Raw genomic sequence first — 21,664 nt, forward strand, 5'->3', positions numbered from 1 at the left:
TCTTCACTCAGAGGGTGGTGAACCTGTGGAATTCTCTACCACAGAAGGCAGTGGAGGCCAAGTCATTAGATGTGTTCAAGGAGATAGATATATTTCTTAATGCTAATGGGATCAAGGGATATGGGGAAAAAGCGGGAACAGGGTACTGAGTTAGACGATCAGCCATGATCATTTTGAATGGCCTACTCTTACTCCTATTTTCTATGTTTCTATCCCTATATCTAAGGACGATTGGCAGATTGTGGCCAGAGCCTCTGCAATTTCTACCCTTACTTCCCTCGGTGACCTAGGATGCATCCCATCTGGACTGGATGACTTTTCTACTTTGAGTGCTGCTACTCTTTAAAGTGCCTGCTCTTTATCTATTTTGATTGTCTTCAATATCACTACGACCTCCTCCTTTACTGCTGCATTGGCATCATCCTCTTCTCAAGTGAAGATTGATGCAAAGTATCTATTTAGTACCTGAGCCATACGCTCTGCCTCCATAAGAAGATCTCCTTTTTTGCCCCTTCCTTTGACTACCCTTTAATTATTTATAGGTTTATAGAAGACCTTGAAATCATTTTATAACTAATTAGATGCTGCAATGGGGCACTTAGTCATTCTGGATAATCGACGAAGATGGACCGAATGGCCTCCCTCATCTGTAATTATCCTGTGATCTTGTTTGTTGACAGGTTGATGCATGATTTATCTTACTGACTCACCTGTCATATAGTAGCTGTTGAGATCCTGGTCGGAGAGCTGCAGGAAGCGCTGGATCCGGTCCAAGGAGACCTTTGCTTGCAGTATTCCATTCAGGACCCAGGGGAAATTATTCAGGGGCTGGATCAGCATACCCACCAAGGCCAGGGTTGTGAACACCTGCACGAGGGGAAAGGGAAAGGGGGAGTGAGAGAGAAGGAGAGATTGTAAGGAGAAAAAGGAGAGAAAGACAGAGACAGTCCAATAAGAAACAAAATGGCTGCCAAATGGCCATGTGAACCACACAGGCATGGATCAGGGAAGTGACACCTTCTCCACCCCCACACCTCACACACAGGCACAATTCCTTAGTTTGGTATTATTCACAATATGGTCCAGGGCAACTTGTGGCCCATTCTCCTTCGACCGACTCTTTTACGTGTTCCTAAGCCTTCATTAATGGCTTCCCAGCTGTAGGATGTTGAGCAAGGTGGGATTTGGTACTGCTGCCTCTTCTTTTCTTGCTATCCAGAGTTTATACAACCTCCTTACAGCAACTAAAAGGGCACTATTAAAATAGAACTATCAATCTCAGTTTTTTCTCTCCCTGTGGAAAGGTGCTTGGACTCCTTTTGGCAACCGCCCACAGTGACATAGCTGAAATCAGAAACTCATTAATTGGCATGTGGAAAAGTATGGGCTAATACATGAAAGTCAGCATGGATTTGTTGAAGGAAAATCATGTTTGACTAACTTAATTGGCTAAGGGACAGAGAGCAGAGCAGTGATGAGCAATTATTTTTCAGACTGGAGTGAAATGTATAGTGGTGTCCCCCAGGGGTCAGTGTTGGGACCACTGTTGTTTTTGATACATATTAACGACCTGGAATTGGGTATACAACGCATAATTTCAAAGTTTGCGGATGACACAAAACTCGGAAATGTAGTAAACAATGTGGAGGATAGTAACAGACTTCAGGAGGACACAGACTGATGAAATGGGCAGACACATGGCAGATGAAATTTAATGCAGAGGTGTGAGGTGATACATTTTGATAGGAAGAATGAGGAGAGGCAATATAAACTAAATGGTACAATTTTAAAGAGGATGCAGGAACAGAGAGACCTGGGGGTGTATGTGCACAAGTATTTCAATGTGGCAGGACAAGTTGAGACAACTGTTAAAAAAGCATGTGGGATGAATAGAGGCATAGAGTATAAAAGCAAGGAAGTTATGCTGAACCTTTATAAAACACTGGTTCGGCCCCAGCTGGAGTATTGTGTTCAATTCTGAGCACCACACTAGGAAAGATGTCAAGGCCTTGGAGAGGGTGCAGAGGAGATTTACTACAATGGTACCAGGGATGAGGGACTTCAGTTATGTGGCGAGACGCGAGAAACCAGGGTTGTTCTCCTTCGAGCAGAGAAGATTCAGGGAGATTTGATAGAGGTGGACGAAATCAGGAAGTTTTGATAGAGTAAATAAGGAGAAATTGTTTCCAGTGGCAGAAGGGTCAGTAACCAGAGGACACAGATTTAAGGTGATTGGTAAAAGAACCAGAGGTGAGATGAGGAAACATTTTTTTACGCAGCGAGTTGTTATGATCTGGAATTCACTGCCTGAAAAGGTGGTGGAAGCAAATTCAATAATAACTTTCAAAAAGAATTTGGATAAATATGAAGGAGGAAAATTTGCAGGACTATGAGGATAGGGCAGAGGAGTGGAACTAATTGGATAGCTCATCGTGCCAGCGCAGGCACGATGGGCCAAATGGCCCCTTCTGCGCTCGATCATTCTATGATTGTGTGAGGAAACATACGCCTGGTCCCAACGTCCCCTCACTCTGCAATAAGCACATTTCAGCTTTCCTGAGTGTGGTCTTGCAGTGAGATGTTAGTTGCAACCATTGAACATGAGAACATAAAGAATAGGAGCAGGAGTCGCCCACACAGCCCCTCGAGTCCATTCAATAAGATCATGGCCGATCTTCGACCTCAACTCCACTTTCCCACCTGATCTCCACCTCCCTTGGTGTCCAAAAATCTATCAATCTCAGTCTTGAATATACTCAACGATAGAGCATCCACAGGCCTCTGGGGTAGATAATTCCAAATATTCACAACCCTCTGAGTGAAGAAATTTCTCCTCATCTCAGTCCTAAATGGTCGACCCCTTATCCTGAGACTATACCTCCTAGTTCCAGACACTCCAGCCAGGGGAAACAGCCTCTCAGCCTCGACCCTGTCAAGCCCCCTCAGAACCTTACATGTTTCAATGTGATCATCTCTCATTTTTCTAAACTCCGGAGTGTGTAAGCCCATTCTACTCAATCTCTCCTCATAGGACAACCCTCTCATCCCAGGAATCAATGTAGTTAACTTCCATTGCACCCCTCTATGGCAAGTATTTCCTTCCTTAGGAAAGGAGACCAAAACATTAATCCAGTACGTTGGTGTGGTCTCACTAAAGCCTGGTACAATTGCAATAAGACTTCCTTACTATTGTACTCCAACCCCTTGCAATAAAGGCTAGCATACCATTTGCCTCCCTAATTGCTTGCTGTACCCGCAAGTTAACGTTCTGTATTTCATGTACAAGGACACCCAAATCCCTCTGAACACCATCACTCTCATACAAAAGGTTAGTGATTCAGACTGCTTGCTGTCTTTTGTTCCAGAGCTTTACACAGAGCAGTGGGGGGGGGGGGGGGGTTCAGTTCAGTTACACAGAGCAGTAGGGGGGGGGGGGTTCAGTTCAGTTACACAGAGCAGTAGGGGGGGGGGGTTCAGTTCAGTTACACAGAGCAGTAGGGGGGGGGTTCAGTTCAGTTACACAGAGCAGTAGCGGGGGGGGGGGGGTTCAGTCCAGTTACACAGAGCAGGGGGGGGGGTGGGTTCAGTTCAGTTACACAGAGCAGGGGGGGGGGGGGCGTGGGTTCAGTCCAGGTACACAGAGCGGGGGGGTGGTGGGTTCAGTCCTGGTACACAGAGCGGTGGGGGGTGGGTTCAGTCCAGGTACACAGAGCTGCCATTTGAGTTCTGTATCATCAATACGTTTCTCAATAAATGGGATGAAAGTGACGGATTCTGAAACTTTCTGTTTTGTGCCATTGAACCTCAGAATCAATGTCCGCCTGGGAAAAAAAATCCAAGTGACTTAGGCATTAAAATGACAAAATCTTCCAGAATCAATGTGCAAAAGTACAGCTGGTACCACAGTGGTAATGAGCTGAAAAAAACGGTCAAAAGCAAATTCGACTTCTTTACCTGATGACTAGACAGGACAACAGCATAGAAGATAAGAGAAGAGGGAGGAAATTTAAAATGTATGGGCAACGTCTACATCCTGGAGACCAGTCAAGTGCAACACAATTGATTTCTGAGTCGAGGCCCTTCACTTCACTGCAACAAAAGGAGGTCCCTGAATTGGGAACGGGGAACTGGAAACTGGGTCAAATAGTGTCAGGAAACACGTAGAGTTATTCCCAAAGAATAAATCACTGACCTTGGCAGCGGTGAGCTGGTGTCCCAGCAGGGAGTATGTGACGAAGGTGAGGATGGAGATAACGACAGGAAGTGCAGCCCACATGTAAACACAAACTGCGTCGAGGTACTTGATGATTCTCAGACGGCCCAGCTCCTTCTGCCTGTATTTATCAACCATATCAACGAAATGCTTCTCCCAGGTGTAGAACTTAATCACTCGCATTCCAAACAGAATCTCAGTCATCAGCTAGGAAATCAATAAAAATCAGAGGTTAGCAGGTGAAGCAGGGAATGGGACAAAATCCCAGGGAACATTCAGTAGGTAAAACAGGGAATGGGACTAAATCCCAGGGAACATTCAGCAGGTGAAACAGGGAATGGGACTAAATCCCAGGGAACATTCAGTAGGTAAAACAGGGAATGGGACCCACTACCCCAAGTCAACAGTGTAAGACACAAGGGCTCCCCCTCCCCAACTGTACAGACAGCAGAGTAATACATGGTTCAACACAGGGGCTCCCCACCCCCACACGGAGTGTGTCCCCGTATTCACAGGGGGTCTCCCAGAGTGTGTCCCCGTATTCACAGGGGGTCTCCCGGAGTGGATAGCACGTTTCAGGAGGTGGCCACCCCGCAGCTTTACGAGAACAGGCAGACAGGGACTGAGTGTCCGCCAGATAGACAAGGAGGACTAGGCAGGTAGTGCAGGAGTCCCGAGTGCATCTCAGTCTCTAACCAGTATTCAGTTCTGAATACTGGTGGGGGAGAAGGTTCCTCTGCGGAGTGCAGCCAGAGTCAAGTCCATAGCAGCATGGGTGGCTCAGCTATACGGGTTGGGGGGGGGAGGGGGGAGGTGAAAGGTCAGTCGAGCGATAATGATGGGGGATTTTGTAGTTAGGGGAGCAGACAGGCATTTCTGCGGCCACAAACGTGATTCGAGAACGGTATGTTGCCTCCCTGATGCCAGGGTCATGGATGTCACTGAGCGGCTGCAGAACATTCTGGGGGGGGGGGGGGAAAGAGGGTGAACAGCCGGAGGTCGTGGTCCGTATCGGTACCAATGACATAGGTAGAAAGAGGGATGAGGTCCTGCAGGAAAATTTAAAGGAGTTAGGAAAGAGGTTAAGAAGCAGGACCTCAAAAAGTAGTAATCTCCGGATTACTCCCGGTGTCACGCACTACTGAGTATAGAAATAGGAGGATAGAGCAGATGAATGCGTGGCTGGAGAGCTGGTGCAGGATGAGGGCTTTAGATTCCTGGGGCATTCGGACCAGTTCTGGGGAAGGTGGGACCTGTACAGGCCGGACGGATTGCACCTCAATGGAGCTGGGACCAATGTTCACGTGGAGAGGTTTGCTGGTGCTGTGGGAGGAGTGGGGGGGGGAGGGGGGGTTTAAACTAATTTGGCAGAGGGATGGGCACCAGGATGTAGCATTGGAAAGGAGAAACAAGGCGCACAAAAGGATCGGGAGAGAAAGATAGCACTAGAGCAAGAAATAGTACGGGATTAGGTGGGAGCAGACAGAGAGAGAGAGTACAAGAAAGACTGGTTTGCTGTGCAGGTGTGTAAATGCACGAAGCATTGTAAACAAGGTTGGTGAGCTACAGGCGCAAATAGCCACATGGGAATACAATTTCATGGCGATAACGGAGACCTGGCTCAAAAAAGGGCAGGATTGGGTACTAAATATTTCTGGATACAAGGTGTTCAGGAAAGATAGGGAAGGAAAGAAAGGAGGGGGGGTGGCAGTACTGATTAAGGAGAATATTCCAATGCTGGAGAGAGAGGATGTCCTGGAGGAGTCAAGGGCAGAATCTATTTCGTTAGAGTCAAGAAACCATAGAGGTGCCATTACACTCCTGGGTCTATTCTATAGGCCACCAACTATGGGACGGATATAGAGGAGCAAATTTGCAGGGAAATTACAGAGAGGTGCAAAGGCTATAAAGTAGTGATAACGGGAACTTCAATTATCCTAATATAGACTGGGATAACAACAAGGGGCACAGAGGGGGAGGAATTTTTGAAGTGTGTTCAGGATAACTTTCTTAACCAGTACGTTTCCGGCCCAATGACGAAGGAGACATTGCTGGACTTAGTTCTAGGGAACAAAGTGGGCCAAGTGGACTAAGTGTCAGTGGGAGAGCATTTAGGGAGCAGCAATCATAGTATCATCAGGTTTAGAATAGCTATGGAAAAGGACACGGACCACTCTAAAGTAAAAATACTCAATGGAATGAGAACAGATCTGGCCCGGGTAAATTGGAATCAACGATTGGCAGTCAAATCTGTAACTGAACAGTGGGCGGCCTTTAAAGAGGAGCTGGTTCGGGTACAGTCTCGGCACATTCCCACGAGAGAGAAAGGTAGGGGAACTAAAGCCAGAGCTCCCTGGATGTCAAAAGGGATGGAGAGTAAGATGAAATGGAAAAAAGGGAGTATGACAGATGTCAGATTGATAACACAAGTGAGAACCAGGCAGAATATAGAAAGTTCAGAGAGGATGTGAAAAAGGAAATAAGAGGGGCAAAGAGAGAGTACGAGAATAGACTGACAGCCAACATTAAAGGGAATCCAAATAGGCACGTAAACAATAAACAGGTGGTAAGAAGAGGGGTGGGGCCGATTAGGGGCCATAAAGGAGATCTACTCATGGAGGCAGAGGGGATGGCTGAGATATTAAATGAGTATTTTGCATCTGTCTTTACCAAGGAAGAAGATGCTGCCAGAGTCTCAGTAAAGGAAGATATAGTTAAGATACTGGATGGGCTAAAAATTTATAAAGAAGGGATACTTGAAAGGCTAGCTGTACTTAAAGTGGATAAGTCACCCGGTCCCGATGGGATGCATCCTAGATTGCTGAGGGAAGCAAGGGTGGAAATTGCTGAGGTACTGACCATAATCTTCCAATCATCCTTAGATACGGGGGTGGTGCCAGAGGACTGGAGAATTGCAAATGTTACACCCTTGTTCAAAAAAGGGCGTAAGGATAAACCCGGCAATTATAGTCCAGTCAGTTTAATCTCAGTGGTGGGGAAACTTTTAGAAACGATAATCCAGGTCAGAATTAACAGTGACATGGACGAGGGAAAGGCAGCACAGCTTTGTTAAAAGCAAATCGTGTTTAACTAACCTGATAGAGTTTTTTGATTAGGTAACAGAGAGGGTAGATGAAAGCAATGTAGTTGATGTGTTGTATATGAACTTTCAAAAGGTGTTTGAGAAAGTGCCGCACGATAGCTTATCATCAAAATTGTGGCCCATGGAATAAAGGGGGCCTGTACTGACGGAGGGGGGGGGTCCCCAGGAGCGCGTGCCTGTACTGACGGAGGGGGGGGGTCCCAAGGAACGCGTGCCTGTACTGACGGAGGGGAGGGGTCCCCAGGAGCGCGTGCCTGTACTGACGGAGGGAGGGGTCCCCAGGAGCGCGTGCCTGTACTGACGGAAGGGATGCCCAGGAGCGCGTGCCTGTACTGACGGAGGGGGGGGTCCCCAGGAGCGCGTGCCTGTACTGACGGAGGGGGGGGTCCCCAGGAGCGCGTGCCTGTACTGACGGAGGGGGGGGTCCCCAGGAGCGCGTGCCTGTACTGACGGAGGGGGGGGGTCCCCAGGAGCAAGTGCCTGTACTGACGGAGGGGGGGGTCCCCAGGAGCGCGTGCCTGTACTGACGGAGGGGGGGGTCCCCAGGAGCGCGTGCCTGTACTGACGGAGGGGGGGTCCCCAGGAGCGCGTGCCTGTACTGACGGAGGGGGGGTCCCCAGGAGCGCGTGCCTGTACTGACGGAGGGGATGCCCAGGAGCGCGTGCCTGTACTGACGGAGGGGGGGGGTTCCCAGGAGCACGTGCCTGCACTGACGGAGGGGGGCTCCCCAGGAGCGCGTGCCTGCACTGACGGAGTGGGGGGTCCCCAGGAGCGCGTGCCTGTACTGACGGAGGGTGGGGTCCCCAGGAGCGCGTGCCTGTACTGACGGAGGGGGGGGTCCCCAGGAGCGCGTGCCTGCACTGACGGAGGGGGGGGTCCCCAGGAGCGCGTGCCTGTACTGACGGAGGGGGGGGTCCCCAGGAGCGCGTGCCTGTACTGACGGAGGGGGGGGTCCCCAGGAGCGCGTGCCTGTACTGACGGAGGGGGGGGTCCCCAGGAGCGCGTGCCTGTACTGACGGAGGGGGGGGTCCCCAGGAGCGCGTGCCTGTACTGACGGAGGGGGGGGTCCCCAGGAGCGCGTGCCTGTACTGACGGAGGGGGGGGTCCCCAGGAGCAAGTGCCTGTACTGACGGAGGGGGGGGTCCCCAGGAGCAAGTGCCTGTACTGACGGAGGGGGGGGTCCCCAGGAGCAAGTGCCTGTACTGACGGAGGGGGGGGTCCCCAGGAGCGCGTGCCTGTACTGACGGAGGGGGGGGTCCCCAGGAGCAAGTGCCTGTACTGACGGAGGGGGGGTCCCCAGGAGCAAGTGCCTGTACAGATGGAGGGGGGGGTCCCCAGGAGCAAGTGCCTGTACTGACTGGGGGGGTGGTCCCCAGGAGCGCTGCCTGTACTGACTTGGGGTGGGGGGGGGGGCACCAGGAGTGCCTGTATTTGTGGTTTGATAATCACTGTTCCCGACAGACACATGAATGATGGCCACTTGGAAAGTGTCCAATTCCTATGACACCAAACACCAGCAGGAGTCAGCATCTTCGTGAAAGGATGACAGTGAAATGAATCCTGAAGCAGCTGCTAATGATGCAGTTGTTGAAGTGCTTTGAAAAAGTAACAAAGAGTAGATAAGGACTTCGATAAGTTACCGGATAGTACTCATGACTAACTCAGAGCACGTGGAGTCAGGGAACAAGGAGCTGGGTAGCAAGATAACTACAAAACAGAGAAAAAGGGTTAATGGTATTCACTCAGACTGGCGGAAGCCAGGAAGTGGTGTTCCACCCGTATCAGGTGCTGGGAACACTGTTGTTCACTATTTACATAAACGATTTGGACTCGGGAATCAGAAGTACAAATTCAAAATTTGCTGATGACACCAAATTGAGGGTATAGTTAATACTGAGGAAGGCTGCGACAAAATATAAAAGACATTACTTAAACTTACAAAACGAGCATGTAAATGGCAAATTAATTTTAACATAGGTGTGAGGTGGTGCATTTTGGTAGGAGGAATAAGCCACATACTTCTTGGAAAATAAGTGTCTAAATGGGGTAGAGGAGAAAAAAAGAGATCTTGGGGTACAGATTCACAAATCATTAAAAGTAGCAATGCAGGTTAATAAGGCCATAAAAATGCAAACAAAGCAATGGGGTTCATTTCTAGAGCAATCGAATTGAAAAGCAGAAGTTATGTTCAAGTTGTATCAAACTTTTGGTTAGACCACACTCAGATAACTGTGATGTAGAGATGCTGGTGATGGACTGGGGTGGACAAATGTAAGGAGTCTTACAACACCAGGTTATTTGAACAGTTTTATTTGAAATCACAAGCTTTCGGAGCTTTCTTCCTTCCTCACCTGACGATTTCTTGCATTTATTTCAATGCAAGAAGTCTGATGGGCAAGGCAGATGAACTCAGGGCATGGATGGGTACATGGGACTGGGATGTTATAGCTATTACTGAAACATGGCTAAGGGAGGGGCAGGACTGGCAGCTCAATGTTCCAGGGTACAGATGCTATAGGAAAGATAGAGCAGGAGGTAAGAGAGGAGGGGGAGTTGCGTTCTTGATTAGGGAGAACATCACGGCAGTAGTGAGAGGGGGTATATCAGAGGGTTCGCCCACTGAGTCTATATGGGTAGAACTGAAAAATAAGAAGGGAGAGATCACTTTGATAGGATTGTACTACAGACCCTCAAATAGTCAATGGGAAATTGAGGAGCAAATATGTAAGGAGATTACAGACAGCTGCAAGAAAAATAGGGTGGTAATAGTAGGGGACTTTAACTTTCCCAACATTGACTGGGACAGCCATAGCATTAGGGGCTTGGATGGAGAGAAATTTGTTGAGTGTATTCAGGAGGAATTTCTCATTCAGTATGTGGATGGCCCGACGAGAGAGGGGGCAAAACTTGACCTCCTCTTGGGAAATAAGGAAGGGCAGGTGACAGAAGTGTTGGTGAGGGATCACTTTGGGACAAGTGATCATAATTCCATTAGTTTTAGGATAGCTATGGAGAATGATAGGTCTGGCCCAAAAGTTAAAATTCTAAATTGGGGAAAGGCCAATTTTGATGGTATTAGACAGGAACTTTCAGAAGTTGATTGGGAGAGTTTGTTGGCAGGCAAAGGGACGTCTGGTAAGTGGGAGGCTTTCAAAAGTGTGTTAACCAGGGTTCAGGGTAAGCACATTCCTTATAAAGTGAAGGGCAAGGCTGGTAGAAGTAGGGAACCTTGGATGACTCGGGAGATTGAGGCCCTAGTCAAAAAGAAGAAGGAGGCATATGACATGCATGGACAGCTGGGATCAAGTGGATCCCTTGAAGAGTATAGAGATTGCCGGAGTAGAGTTAAGAGAGAAATCAGGAGGGCAAAAAGGGGACATGATCCCTCACCAACACTTCTGTCACCTGCCCTTCCTTATTTCCCAAGAGGAGGTCAAGTTTTGCCCCCTCTCTCGTCGGGCCATCCACATACTGAATGAGAAATTCCTCCTGAATACACTTTGGCAGATAAGGCAAAGGAGAATCCAAAGAGCTTCTACAAATACATAAAGGGCAAAAGAGTAACTAGGGAGAGAGTAGGGCCTCTTCAGGATCAACAAGGATCTTTCAGGATCTATGTGCAGAACCACAAGAGATGGGTGAGATCCTAAATGAATATTTCACATCGGTATTTACGGTTGAGAAAGGCATGGATGTTAAAGGAACTTGGGGAAATAAATAGTGATGACTTGAGGAGTGCACATATTACAGAGAGGGAGGTGCTGGAAGTCTTAACGCGCATCAAGGTAGATAAATCTCCGGGACCTGATGAAATGTATCCCAGGACGTTATGGGAGGTCAGGGAGGAAATTGCAGGTCCCCTAGCAGAGATATTTGAATCATCGACAGCAACAGGTGAGGTGCCTGAAGATTGGAGGGTAGCAAATGTTGTGCCTTTGTTTAAGAAGGGTGGCAGGGAAAAGCCTGGGAACTACAGACCGGTGAGCCTGACATCTGTAGTGGGTAAGTTGTTGGAGGGTATTCTGAGAGGCAGGATCTACAAGCATTTGGAGAGGCAGGGACTGATTAGGAACAGTCAGCATGGTTTTGTGAGAGGAAAATCATGTCTCACGAATTTGATTGAGTTTTTTGAAGGGGTAACCAAGAAGATAGATGAGGGCTGTGCAGTAGACGTGATCTACATGGACTTTAGCAAAGCCTTTGACAAGGTACCACATGGTAGGTTGTTACATAAGGTTAAATCTCACGGGATCCAAGGTGAGGTAGCCAATTGGATACAAAATTGGATTGACGACAGAAGACAGAGGGTTGTTTTTCAAACTGGAGGCCTGTGACCAGCGGTGTGCCTCAGGGATCGGTGCTGGGTCCGCTGTTATTTGTTATTTATATTAATGATTTGGATGAGAATTTAGGAGGCATGGTTAGTAAGTTTGCAGATGACACCAAGATTGGTGGCATTGTGGACAGTGAAGGAGGTTATCTAGGATTGCAACGGGATCTTGATAAATTGGGCCAGTGGGCCGATGAATGGCAGATGGAGTTTAATTTAGATAAATGTGAGGTGATGCATTTTGGTAGATCGAATCGGGCCAGGACCTACTCCGTTAATGGTAGGGCGTTGGGGAGAGTTATAGAACAAAGAGATCTAGGAGGACAGGTTCATCGCTCCTTGAAAGTGGAGTCACAGGTAGATAGGGTGGTGAAGAAGGCATTCAGCATGCTTGGTTTCATTGGTCAGGAACATTGAATACAGGAGTTGGGATGTCTTGTTGAAGTTGTACAAGACATTAGTAAGGCCACACTTAGAATACTGTGTACAGTTCTGGTCACCCTATTATAGAAAGGATATTATTAAACTAGAAAGAGTGCAGAAAAGATTTACTAGGATGCTACCGGGACTTGATGGTTTGACTTATAGGGAGAGGTTGGATAGACTGAGACTTTTTTCCATGGAGAGTAGGAGGTTTAGGGGTGATCTTATAGAAGTCTATAAAATAATGAGGGGCATAGATAAGGTAGATAGTCAAAATCTTTTCCCAAAGGTAGGGGAGTCTATAACGATGGGGCATAGATTTAAGGTGAGAGGGGAGAGATACAAAAGGGTCCAGAGGGGCAATTTTTTCACTCAAAGGGTGGTGAGTGTCTGGAACGAGCTGCCAGAGGCAGTAGTAGAGGCGGGTACAATTTTGTCTTTTAAAAAGCATTTGGACAGTTACATGGGTAAGATGGGTATAGAGGGATATGGGCCAAGTGCAGGCAATTGGGACTAGCTTAGTGGTATAAACTGGGCGACATGGACATGTTGGGCCAAAGGGCCTGTTTCCATGTTGTAAATTTCTATGATTCTATGACTATAACCTGGTGTTGTAAGACTCATTAGATTACTGTGCACAGTTCTGGTCTCCATATTATAAAAAGGATGTAGAAGCACTGGAGAAGGTGCAAAAAAGATTTACAAGGCTGATACCAGAACAGAGAGTTTATAACTATCAGGAAAGATGGAATAGACTGTGGCTTTTTTCTGGAGAAAAGACTGAGGGGTTATCTAATAGAGGTCCTTAAAATTGTAAAGGGGTTTGATAGGGTAGATGTAGAGAAGATGTTTCTACTTGTGGGGGAGTCTAAAACTACTGAACATATATATAAGATAGTCGCTAATAAATCCAATGGGGAATTCAGGAGAAATGTCTTTACCCAGAGAGTGGTTAGAATGAAGAACTCGCTACCACAAGGAGTAGTTAAGGCGACTAGCATAGAAGCATTTAAGGGGAAGCAAGATAAACACACAAGGGAGAAAGGAATAGAAGGATATGCTGATAGAGTTACTCGGAGAGGGTTGGGAAGAGGCTCGTGGGGAGCATAAACATCGGCATAGACCAGTTGGGCCAAATGACCAATTTCTGTGCTGTAAATTCCATTTAATTCTACGTAATGCTTACCCTGACTCTGGAGTCCTTGTGCTCCAGCAGTTTCTTGTTATTCTCCATGATTATGTTGGCGATGATCTTGTTTAAAGGCACCAGCAGTATCCCTATTACAAGGCCCCCTAGAAACGCCACACCAACCTGTTGGTACAGGAGGTAGAGAGTGATACTAAACTGAATGGGTAGGCTCCACACCTCGTGGAAGCTGGGAAAGAAATTCACTATCCTGTCCGTGTCAGTACTCATGAAGTTGACAATCTCACCCACGGTGAATTTGGAAAGAGTGGTGATGTTGACTCGCAGGGCTTTGCGGTAGATGGCAGAGATTATAGCTGACCGGACTGACAAGCCGATCTTCATGACTTGGTAGGTGAACTGGTTGAGGAGGATGGCCCCCACAAAGGTGCTGAGGAACAAACCCAGTGCGTACCAGATGCCCTTGGTCACTTTCTCAGTGCTGGAGCCCATGAAAGTGACCAGCAGATTTAAAAGCAGAGGCCCCGCAAAGCCCAGCATGCTGCCTACAAACTTCAACAGCCCAAGGCAGTAATAACGACAGCCGAAGGCTCTGTGCAAGACGGAGAGCAGCTGCACTTCCGTGTCTGTGTCCGCAAATGTGGCCTCTTCCTGGGTGCCCTCGGATCGTTGTCTGTTGCTCCGTGACTTTCTGCGGATGCTCTGACTGCTGTCTGGTTTTGGTCTGTACTGCTTGTTTGTCTTGCTCGATGTCTTCTCCAACGTGCACATTTGCCAGCATTTCTGAAAATGTTCTTGAATGTTGTCGGTCCTAAGTTTCAGTGGAAGCTGATAGACATTGTTGGGCTGGGAAATCTGTCGATTGTAGCCACGCTTCATGAGGGGGTTCATCCAGAAATAGAAGAGGCGAGAGATCCAGCTTGCCCCATCTTCAGCCACAATCTGTCTCTCGGGTCCCGTAGTCCCACTCTGCAACAACGGTTCCCGCTCAGAGCTCAATTCATTTCTTCCAAGCTGGGAGGCGACGAGCACAATGATATAAGCCAAAAGTAAAGTTAATTCTGCGCAAATCAAAATGAATCTCAGCCAGCTTGAAAGGAAATCAGCACACGTGACCTGTCCACTCTGGCAATCAGCTACCAGAATGATAATTAATGCAGGGGCAGGCAGGACCGCAAAGAATGGCAGTATTGCTGGACCCCGCGAGCTGCTGTACTGCGACTGAGCGAGTGCGACCGCTGCCAGTCCATGAACAAGCCAGGCTATCACAGCAACCGAGTCCACCAACACCTCCAGCCACAGAGTAGGCAAGTCCGGAAAAAAGACGACTGCCACCCCATCAATGAGGAAAAGAGACACCAGAACGAAAGAGATAATAATCCTGCATTCCCAGCTCCACGTGAAATTCTCCCAGCGGGATCTGCTGAGAAAGAGTCAAATTTAGGAAGAGATTTTAAATTAATTTCTTTTTGTGATCAAAGTGAGAGGTGTTAGCACTTAGGAATAATACTTTTCATCTTGGGCATTCATTGAGCACTCCCAGTTCAGGTCCAGCATTTAGATGCAGTGAAGCTTGCTCGACACCACCCCTAAAATGTACCTCAGTCGCAACAGCGAATAGCGGCCCTATTGCACCAGGTGGCATTTTTCCGTTTTGCACACTATGGCCTTTCTTAGTGAAATTGCCGATTTAGAACCAAATTAGAGACAGTTTTGTGCTGTGGAACCATGCCCACTAGGTAATGGGCTGTGACTCTTAATACATTTCACTCAGGGCCCTAACAACCAGTAAACAGGTGACACTTTCATCTCACCATTCTGGAAATGGATTTTTAAAAACTTGAATATGTAAAATGAGTAATACATAGGAAAGTTTTAAACTGTTTTACTGATTAAAATCTAAACCTTACATATAAGTTACAACATGGAAACAGGCCATTCAGCCCAACCAGCCCATGTTGGCCTTTACACTCAACACCAGCAAATAGTCCCACTCACATTTACTGAACCTGTTCCCCTTTTCCTCCATCCACCTCTCCAATCTAATCTTGAAAGTTGACATAGTTTCTGCCTCAAGCACTAACCCTGGAAGTGAATTCCACAGCCTATGGTGTCCTTCGCAGTTAAATAACCCACTGACACACACTGTCTAAGCTCACACATGAACAATGTGCCCCTTGACACAGTTGAGGTGCTGGAGGGCTGCCAGTGTTTATGAAACTGTACCCCAAGTATGCCAGCACTTCCAGAGAGGAGGGGCAAAAACTGGAAAAAGGAGCTGCTGACAGTGCCCAGGTGTGTGTCTACTATCCATAAACATACAGATGTACATAGGATAGATGCAAACATTGCACAGAAACACACAGGTGAGTATACTTATTATAAACATATGGGTATGTGTTGTATAAAGGGAGATCAGCTCTGAAAAGACTAAACATATGTCTGTCAGCACTAGTGCCTAAGTGCTTGCTTCAGAACATTTCCTCGTGCATGAAGGCACTGACCAGTGTAGCACCAAGCCCTGCAGACTAGAAGTTTCCAAGTTCAATACCCAGCCTGTGCTGTCTAGGTGGTGATAAGGTACCATAAGTGCCTACAGTAGACCCTGGAAGGGGTTGGCGGGGGCGGGGGGGGGGAGGGAAATCAGCTCGAGTTCTTGCTCCTGATTGATGGGCAACGATTGCCGAACCAGAAAGTGCGTTTGTGTGGACAGCAAGTGAGGAAAGGATTGGGCTCGGCTGTGATGTTCCTTCCTCGCATGAATACCCTGACACAGTGCCAAGGTTCACACAAACAATGGCCACTTAGCCAAGGTACCATACTCTTCATCCCAGTCTTCAAGAGCAGTGAAGAGGAAAACCCTGGCAAACAAAAGATAGGATTTCGGTATGAATCTACGTCCTTGTGTATAACCATGAGACCAATGCCCACATTGCACTAATCCTGTCCAGGCAACTCTTTCATACTGTCATCATATAACTCCATAATTTCAGAACCAGACACCCCACCCCTAATCGACCCTGGGATCCTCTGAACATGAACAGTCTAATCAAACTAGGGGAATTAAACTCCCCACTAGGAGAATATAACCTGACACAATAGCACAGGTGTGGAACACACATACCGAGGGGTGTTAAGGTAGCAGGCACTGACAAAAGCCAGCGCGGTGTGTGGCAGCACGTTAAGGACCAGTTGAGTGAAGCAATACCCAACACTGCCATTGTACCACACTGGAAATGGGTCAGTACGATCAGAGTTACACAATGCAGCCAGGAAGTCAGCCATGCCAGGGTAGAAACCACAGCATCAGGAAATACCTGGGAAGAGAGAGAGTACATTATATAAATAAGACAATAAGCACAGCATCAGAACAATCTTACAACGTAGACACAGCAGCAAGGGTTGATACAGAGGGTATTATCTTCCCTCAATCAGCAAACTTTTGAATATATATTTTCTTTAAAAAATAGGTTGAGTTTCACTGGTGGCTCGGTGTTCAAATGCATCACCCAAGTGTGGTCCGAACCGTAAGGTCTAATATTCAATTCCCAATTGGTCCCGAGTTATTTGAGCTTAGCTATGGCAGGAGTTAGGGTGCTGCTCCAATTGGCACCAGTGTCCCCGGTTAGGGAGTGTAAAATCAGCCGGGGTTCTGGTCGCTTTCCAACGACTCCTGTTGGAAATGCACCTGGGACCAGGTCTGGAGACACTAAATAGCGATCAAAAATGGACAAATTGGCCACAATTCCCCTCCCCATCTCAGAGACACACAGGCCATTTCTCTTGCCTCTGCGAACAACGAACTCGGCACAGACGATTAATCAAATCTGGGACCTTGTGAGGTGCGGGGCTCAGTCCACACTGGAAAGTGATCCATGGGACAAGCAGAGAATGTCTGTAATGTGGAAATGAATACTAAGAATTATTAGAGTGAAAGTCTGGTTTCTCAGGCACGGGAGAAGTTTGGACTTTTGAGGTTGCATTGAGCTGATTTGCAACTTTCACTAATTAAACACACAGGTGGAAATGTCGTTACCAAAAACATCACAGTTAAAATTATGCTGTCTAAAGGGTAAGCTAATGATTCCGGGGTTTAAATTTAGGGAGAGTCAGCCTCCCTGCTGCAACTTATTCCCACCGCCGGGTTTTTAGTTCATTTATCGATTCCTTCTCGCCGGTTTCAATTTACTGGCGAAATAAATAAACGCTTACATAAAGCTCGAAACCGCAACTGAGGAACCAGTGTAACTCCGCCCCTTCACTAATGACACCGGGCTCTCAACGATAATCTCTTGCACCAAGATGGTTGTTTCTTAATGACTGCACAACAGTGGAGAGAGCACCCCCTTGTAATCGGAGGCTCGAAGCCTATTTCAGTTCATAAGTACTCGCATACATTTCCTGTCCATTGCTGAAGGTACTGACTGACTTTGGTACCTGGCGCAGGTTGATTTTCCAATCATTGTTATTTTAATACTGGTGTTAATACATTTAATTCAAACCAGTGTTATAATAATGCCAATCAGATAATTTAGCCGTGAGTGGTGACAAGCTTTTCAACTTTGGAAAGCATCATTGCTAAGCAATGTCCTGTCCTCACGGCCTCAAACCCCTCACAGCGGCTTCTACCTCCTTCCCAAGGTCCACAAACAGGACTGCCGTGGTGGACCCATCATTTCACCATGTTCTTGCCCCACGGAACCTATTTCTTCCTATCTCATCTTTATTTCTCCCCTTAAAAACAAGGACATATAAGGTAGCCAAACTTAGTGGGAGGATAGAAGATTGGGAAGTCTTCAAAAGACAGCAAAAAGTAACGAAAGGATTGATTAAGAAAGGGAAGATAGATTATGAAAATAAATTAGCAAAAAATATAAAAACAGATAGCAAGAGTTTCTATAGTTATATAAAAAGAAAAAGGGTGGCTAAGGCAAACGTAGGTCCTTTAGAGGATGAGACCGGGAAATTAATGGTGGGAAACATGGAGATGGCAAAAATGCTGAACAAATATTTTGTTTCAGTCTTTACAGTAGAGGACACTAAGAATATCCCAACACTGGACAAACAGGGGGCTCCAGGGGGAGAGGAGCTAAATACGATTAAAATCACTAAGGAATTGGTACTCAGTAAATTAATGGGACTCAAGGCGGATAAATCCCCTGGACCTGATGGCTTACATCCTAGGGTCTTGAGGGAAGTGGCAGTGGGGATTGTGGATGCTTTGGTAACAATTTTCCAAAATTCTCTGGACTCGGCAAAGGTCCCGGCAGATTGGAAAACTGCTGATGTAACACCCTTATTTAAAAAGGGTAGTAGGCAGAAGGCTGAAAATTATAGACCAGTTAGCCTAACATCTGTGGTGGGTAAAATTTTGGAGTCTATTATTAAGGAGACAGTTGCGGAACATTTGGATAAACATAATTTAATAGGACAAAGTCAGCATGGCTTTACGAAGGGGAAGTCATGTCTGACAAATTTGCTTGAGTTCTTTGAGGACAAGGGGATATAGACAGGCTGGGTGAGTGGGTGGAAATTTGGCAGATGCAATACAATATTGGAAAATGTGAGGTTATGCACTTTGGCAGGAAGAATCAGAGAGCAAGTTATTATCTTAATGGCGAGAAACTGGAAAGTACTGCAGTACAAAGGGATCTGGGGGTCCTCGTGCAAGAAAATCAAAAAGTTAGTATGCAGGTGATCAAGGCGGCCAACGGAATGTTGGCTTTTATTGCTCGGGGGATAGAATATAAAAACAGGGAGGTATTGCTGCAGTTACCACCATCACACGAGAGGACACCACCCACCAGGTACATGGTTCATACTCCTGTGACTCGGCCAACGTTGTTTACCTCATACGTTGCAGGAAAGGATGCCCCGGAGCATGGTACATTGGCGAGACCATGCAGACGCTGCGACAACGGATGAACGGACACCGCGCAACAATCGCCAAACAGGAGGGTTCCCTCCCAGTCGGGGAACACTTTAGCAGTCAAGGACATTCAGCCACCGATCTTCGGGTAAGCGTTCTCCAAGGCGGCCTTCGAGACACACGACAACGCAAAATCGTCGAGCCGAAGTTGATAGCCAAGTTCCGCACCCATGAGGACGGCCTCAACCGGGATCTTGGGTTCATGTCACGCTACACGTAACCCCACCAACAAAAAAGGGGGAAAAAATTTATATGTTTTTTAAAATTCTCTCTCTCTCTCTCTGCCATTTTGAGTTTCTTTCTGCCTGCCTGTGTAAAAGACACAATGTATATCGAGTGTACTGGGACGTGCTGTTCTCCGTGACTGGCCTGTTTGAATAACAACGACACCTTTTGATTGGTATGATGCTGTCCCAACATCGTATAAGATATGCGATTTGAGAACCTTTTCATTCATTCATCTGACGAAGGAGATAATCTCCGAAAGCTTGTGATTTTAAAATAAATTTGTTGGACTATAACCTGGTGTTGTAAGATTCCTTACATTTGTCCACCCCAGTCCATCACCGGCATCTCCACATCATGGCAGTTACATAAGATATTGGTGAGACCGCACCTGGAATACTGCATACAGTTTTGGTGTCCATACTTAAGAAAAGACATACTTGCTCTCGAGGCAGTACAAAGAAGGTTCACTCGGTTAATCCCGGGGATGAGGGGGTGGACATATGAGGAGAGGTTGAGTAGATTGGGACTCTACTCATTGGAGTTCAGAAGAATGAGAGGCGATCTTATTGAAACATATAAGATTGTGAAGGGGCTTGATCGGGTGGATGCAGTCAGGATGTTCCCAAGGATGGGTGAAACTAGAACTAGGGGGCATAATCTTAGAATAAGGGGCTGCTCTTTCAAAACTGAGATGAGGAGAAACTTCTTCACTCAGAGGGTAGTAGGTCTGTGGAATTTGCTGCCCCAGGAAGCTGTGGAAGCTACATCATTAAATAAATTTAAAACAGAAATAGACAGTTTCCTGGAAGTAAAGGGAATTAAAGGTTACGGGGAGCGGGCAGGAAATTGGACATGAATTTAGATTTGAGGTTAGGATCAGATCGGCCATGATCTTATTGAATGGCGGAGCAGGCTCGAGGGGCCGATTGGCCTGCTCCTGCTCCTATTTCTTATGTCCAGTCTCTTCCCTCCCACATCAGTGACTCTTCTGATGCCTTCCGCCACTTTAACTGTTTCCAGTTTCCCGGCCCCAACCTTCTCCTTTTCACTGTGGACGTTCAGTCCTTCTACACCTCCACCCCCCCACCAGGCCTGCAGGCCCTTTGCTTCTTCCTTGAACAGAGGTCCAACCAGTCCCTATACACCACCACTGTCCTCCTCCTCCTGGCTGAACTTGTTCTTACGTTGAACAACTTCTCCTTTGACTCCACTCACTTTCTCCAAATAAAAGGTGTTGCTATGGGAACCTGTATGGGTCCCAGCTACGCCTGCCTTTTCATGGGATACTTGGAACATTCCAGTCCTACTCAGGTCCCCTCCCTCACCTCTTTTTCTGGTACACTGATGACTGTATCAGTGCTGTTTCCTACTCTCAACCCAAACTGGAAAATTTCATCAACTTTGCTTCCAATTTCCACCCTTCCCCTCGCCTTCACATGGTCCATCTCTGACTCCTCCCTTCCTTGACTTCTCAATCTCCATCTCTGGGGATAGGCTGTCAATCAATATCTACTATAGCCCACCTTAATTACACTTCCTCCCACCCTGCTTCCTGTAAGGACTCTTCCATTCTCCCAGTTTCTCTGTCATATCTGTTCTGACGATGCCACACCAGTGTGTCCGCTATGTCTTCCTTTTCCCTCACCCGAGGATTCCCTTCCACTATGGTTGACAGGGCCCTCGACCGTGTCCGTCCCATTTCCCGCACCTGCCCTCAACCCTTCCCTTCCAGAACAGTGATAAGGTCCCCCTACTCCCCACCCCACCAGCCTCCACATTCAACAGATCATCCCCCGCCATCTCCAGCATGATCCCACCATCAAACACATCTTCCCCTCCCCTTTCACCATTCCGAAGTGATCGCTCCCTCCGCGACACCCTGGTCCACTCTTCCATCACCCCCTCTCCTCCTCACGGCACCTTCCCGTGTGAGCGCAGGAGATGCAACACCTGCCCTTTCACCTCCTCCCTTCCCACCATCCAGGGCCCCAAACACTCCTTCCAGGTGAAACAGTGATTTACTTGTACTTCTTTCAATTTAGTATACTGTATTCGCTGCTCACGATGCGGTCTCCTCTACATTGGGGAGACCAAACGCAGATTGGGCGATCGCTTTGCTGAACACCTCCGATCTGCAAGCGTGACCCTGACCTGCCGGTCGCTTGCCATTTTAATTCCCCATCCCACTCGCACTCAGACTCTGTCCTCGGCCTCTTACACTGTTCCAAAGAAACTCAACATAAGCTCGAGGAACAGCACCTCATCTTTCGTTTAGACACTTTACAACCTTC

General features: G+C 47.4%; 1 protein-coding gene across 1 annotated transcript in view; it reads right to left on the bottom strand.

Moving 5' to 3' along the window:
- The window catches only part of abcc10 (ATP-binding cassette, sub-family C (CFTR/MRP), member 10), a 403,237-nt gene extending 385,775 nt beyond the window's left edge, over positions 1–17,462 (bottom strand). Inside the window, exons 1-5 of the mRNA XM_067977164.1 lie at positions 17,429–17,462; positions 16,341–16,533; positions 13,256–14,636; positions 4,193–4,420; positions 711–867 (exon numbers count right to left, since the gene is read on the bottom strand). Coding sequence (XP_067833265.1) covers positions 711–867; positions 4,193–4,420; positions 13,256–14,636; positions 16,341–16,501 — 1,927 coding nt within the window. The 5' untranslated portion in view covers positions 16,502–16,533; positions 17,429–17,462. The remainder of the gene's footprint in view (positions 1–710; positions 868–4,192; positions 4,421–13,255; positions 14,637–16,340; positions 16,534–17,428) is intronic.
- Between the last annotated feature and the right edge of the window lie 4,202 nt (positions 17,463–21,664).

The sequence above is a fragment of the Heptranchias perlo genome, unplaced genomic scaffold (genome assembly GCF_035084215.1).
Source record: "Heptranchias perlo isolate sHepPer1 unplaced genomic scaffold, sHepPer1.hap1 HAP1_SCAFFOLD_131, whole genome shotgun sequence".
NCBI lineage: Eukaryota > Metazoa > Chordata > Chondrichthyes > Hexanchiformes > Hexanchidae > Heptranchias > Heptranchias perlo.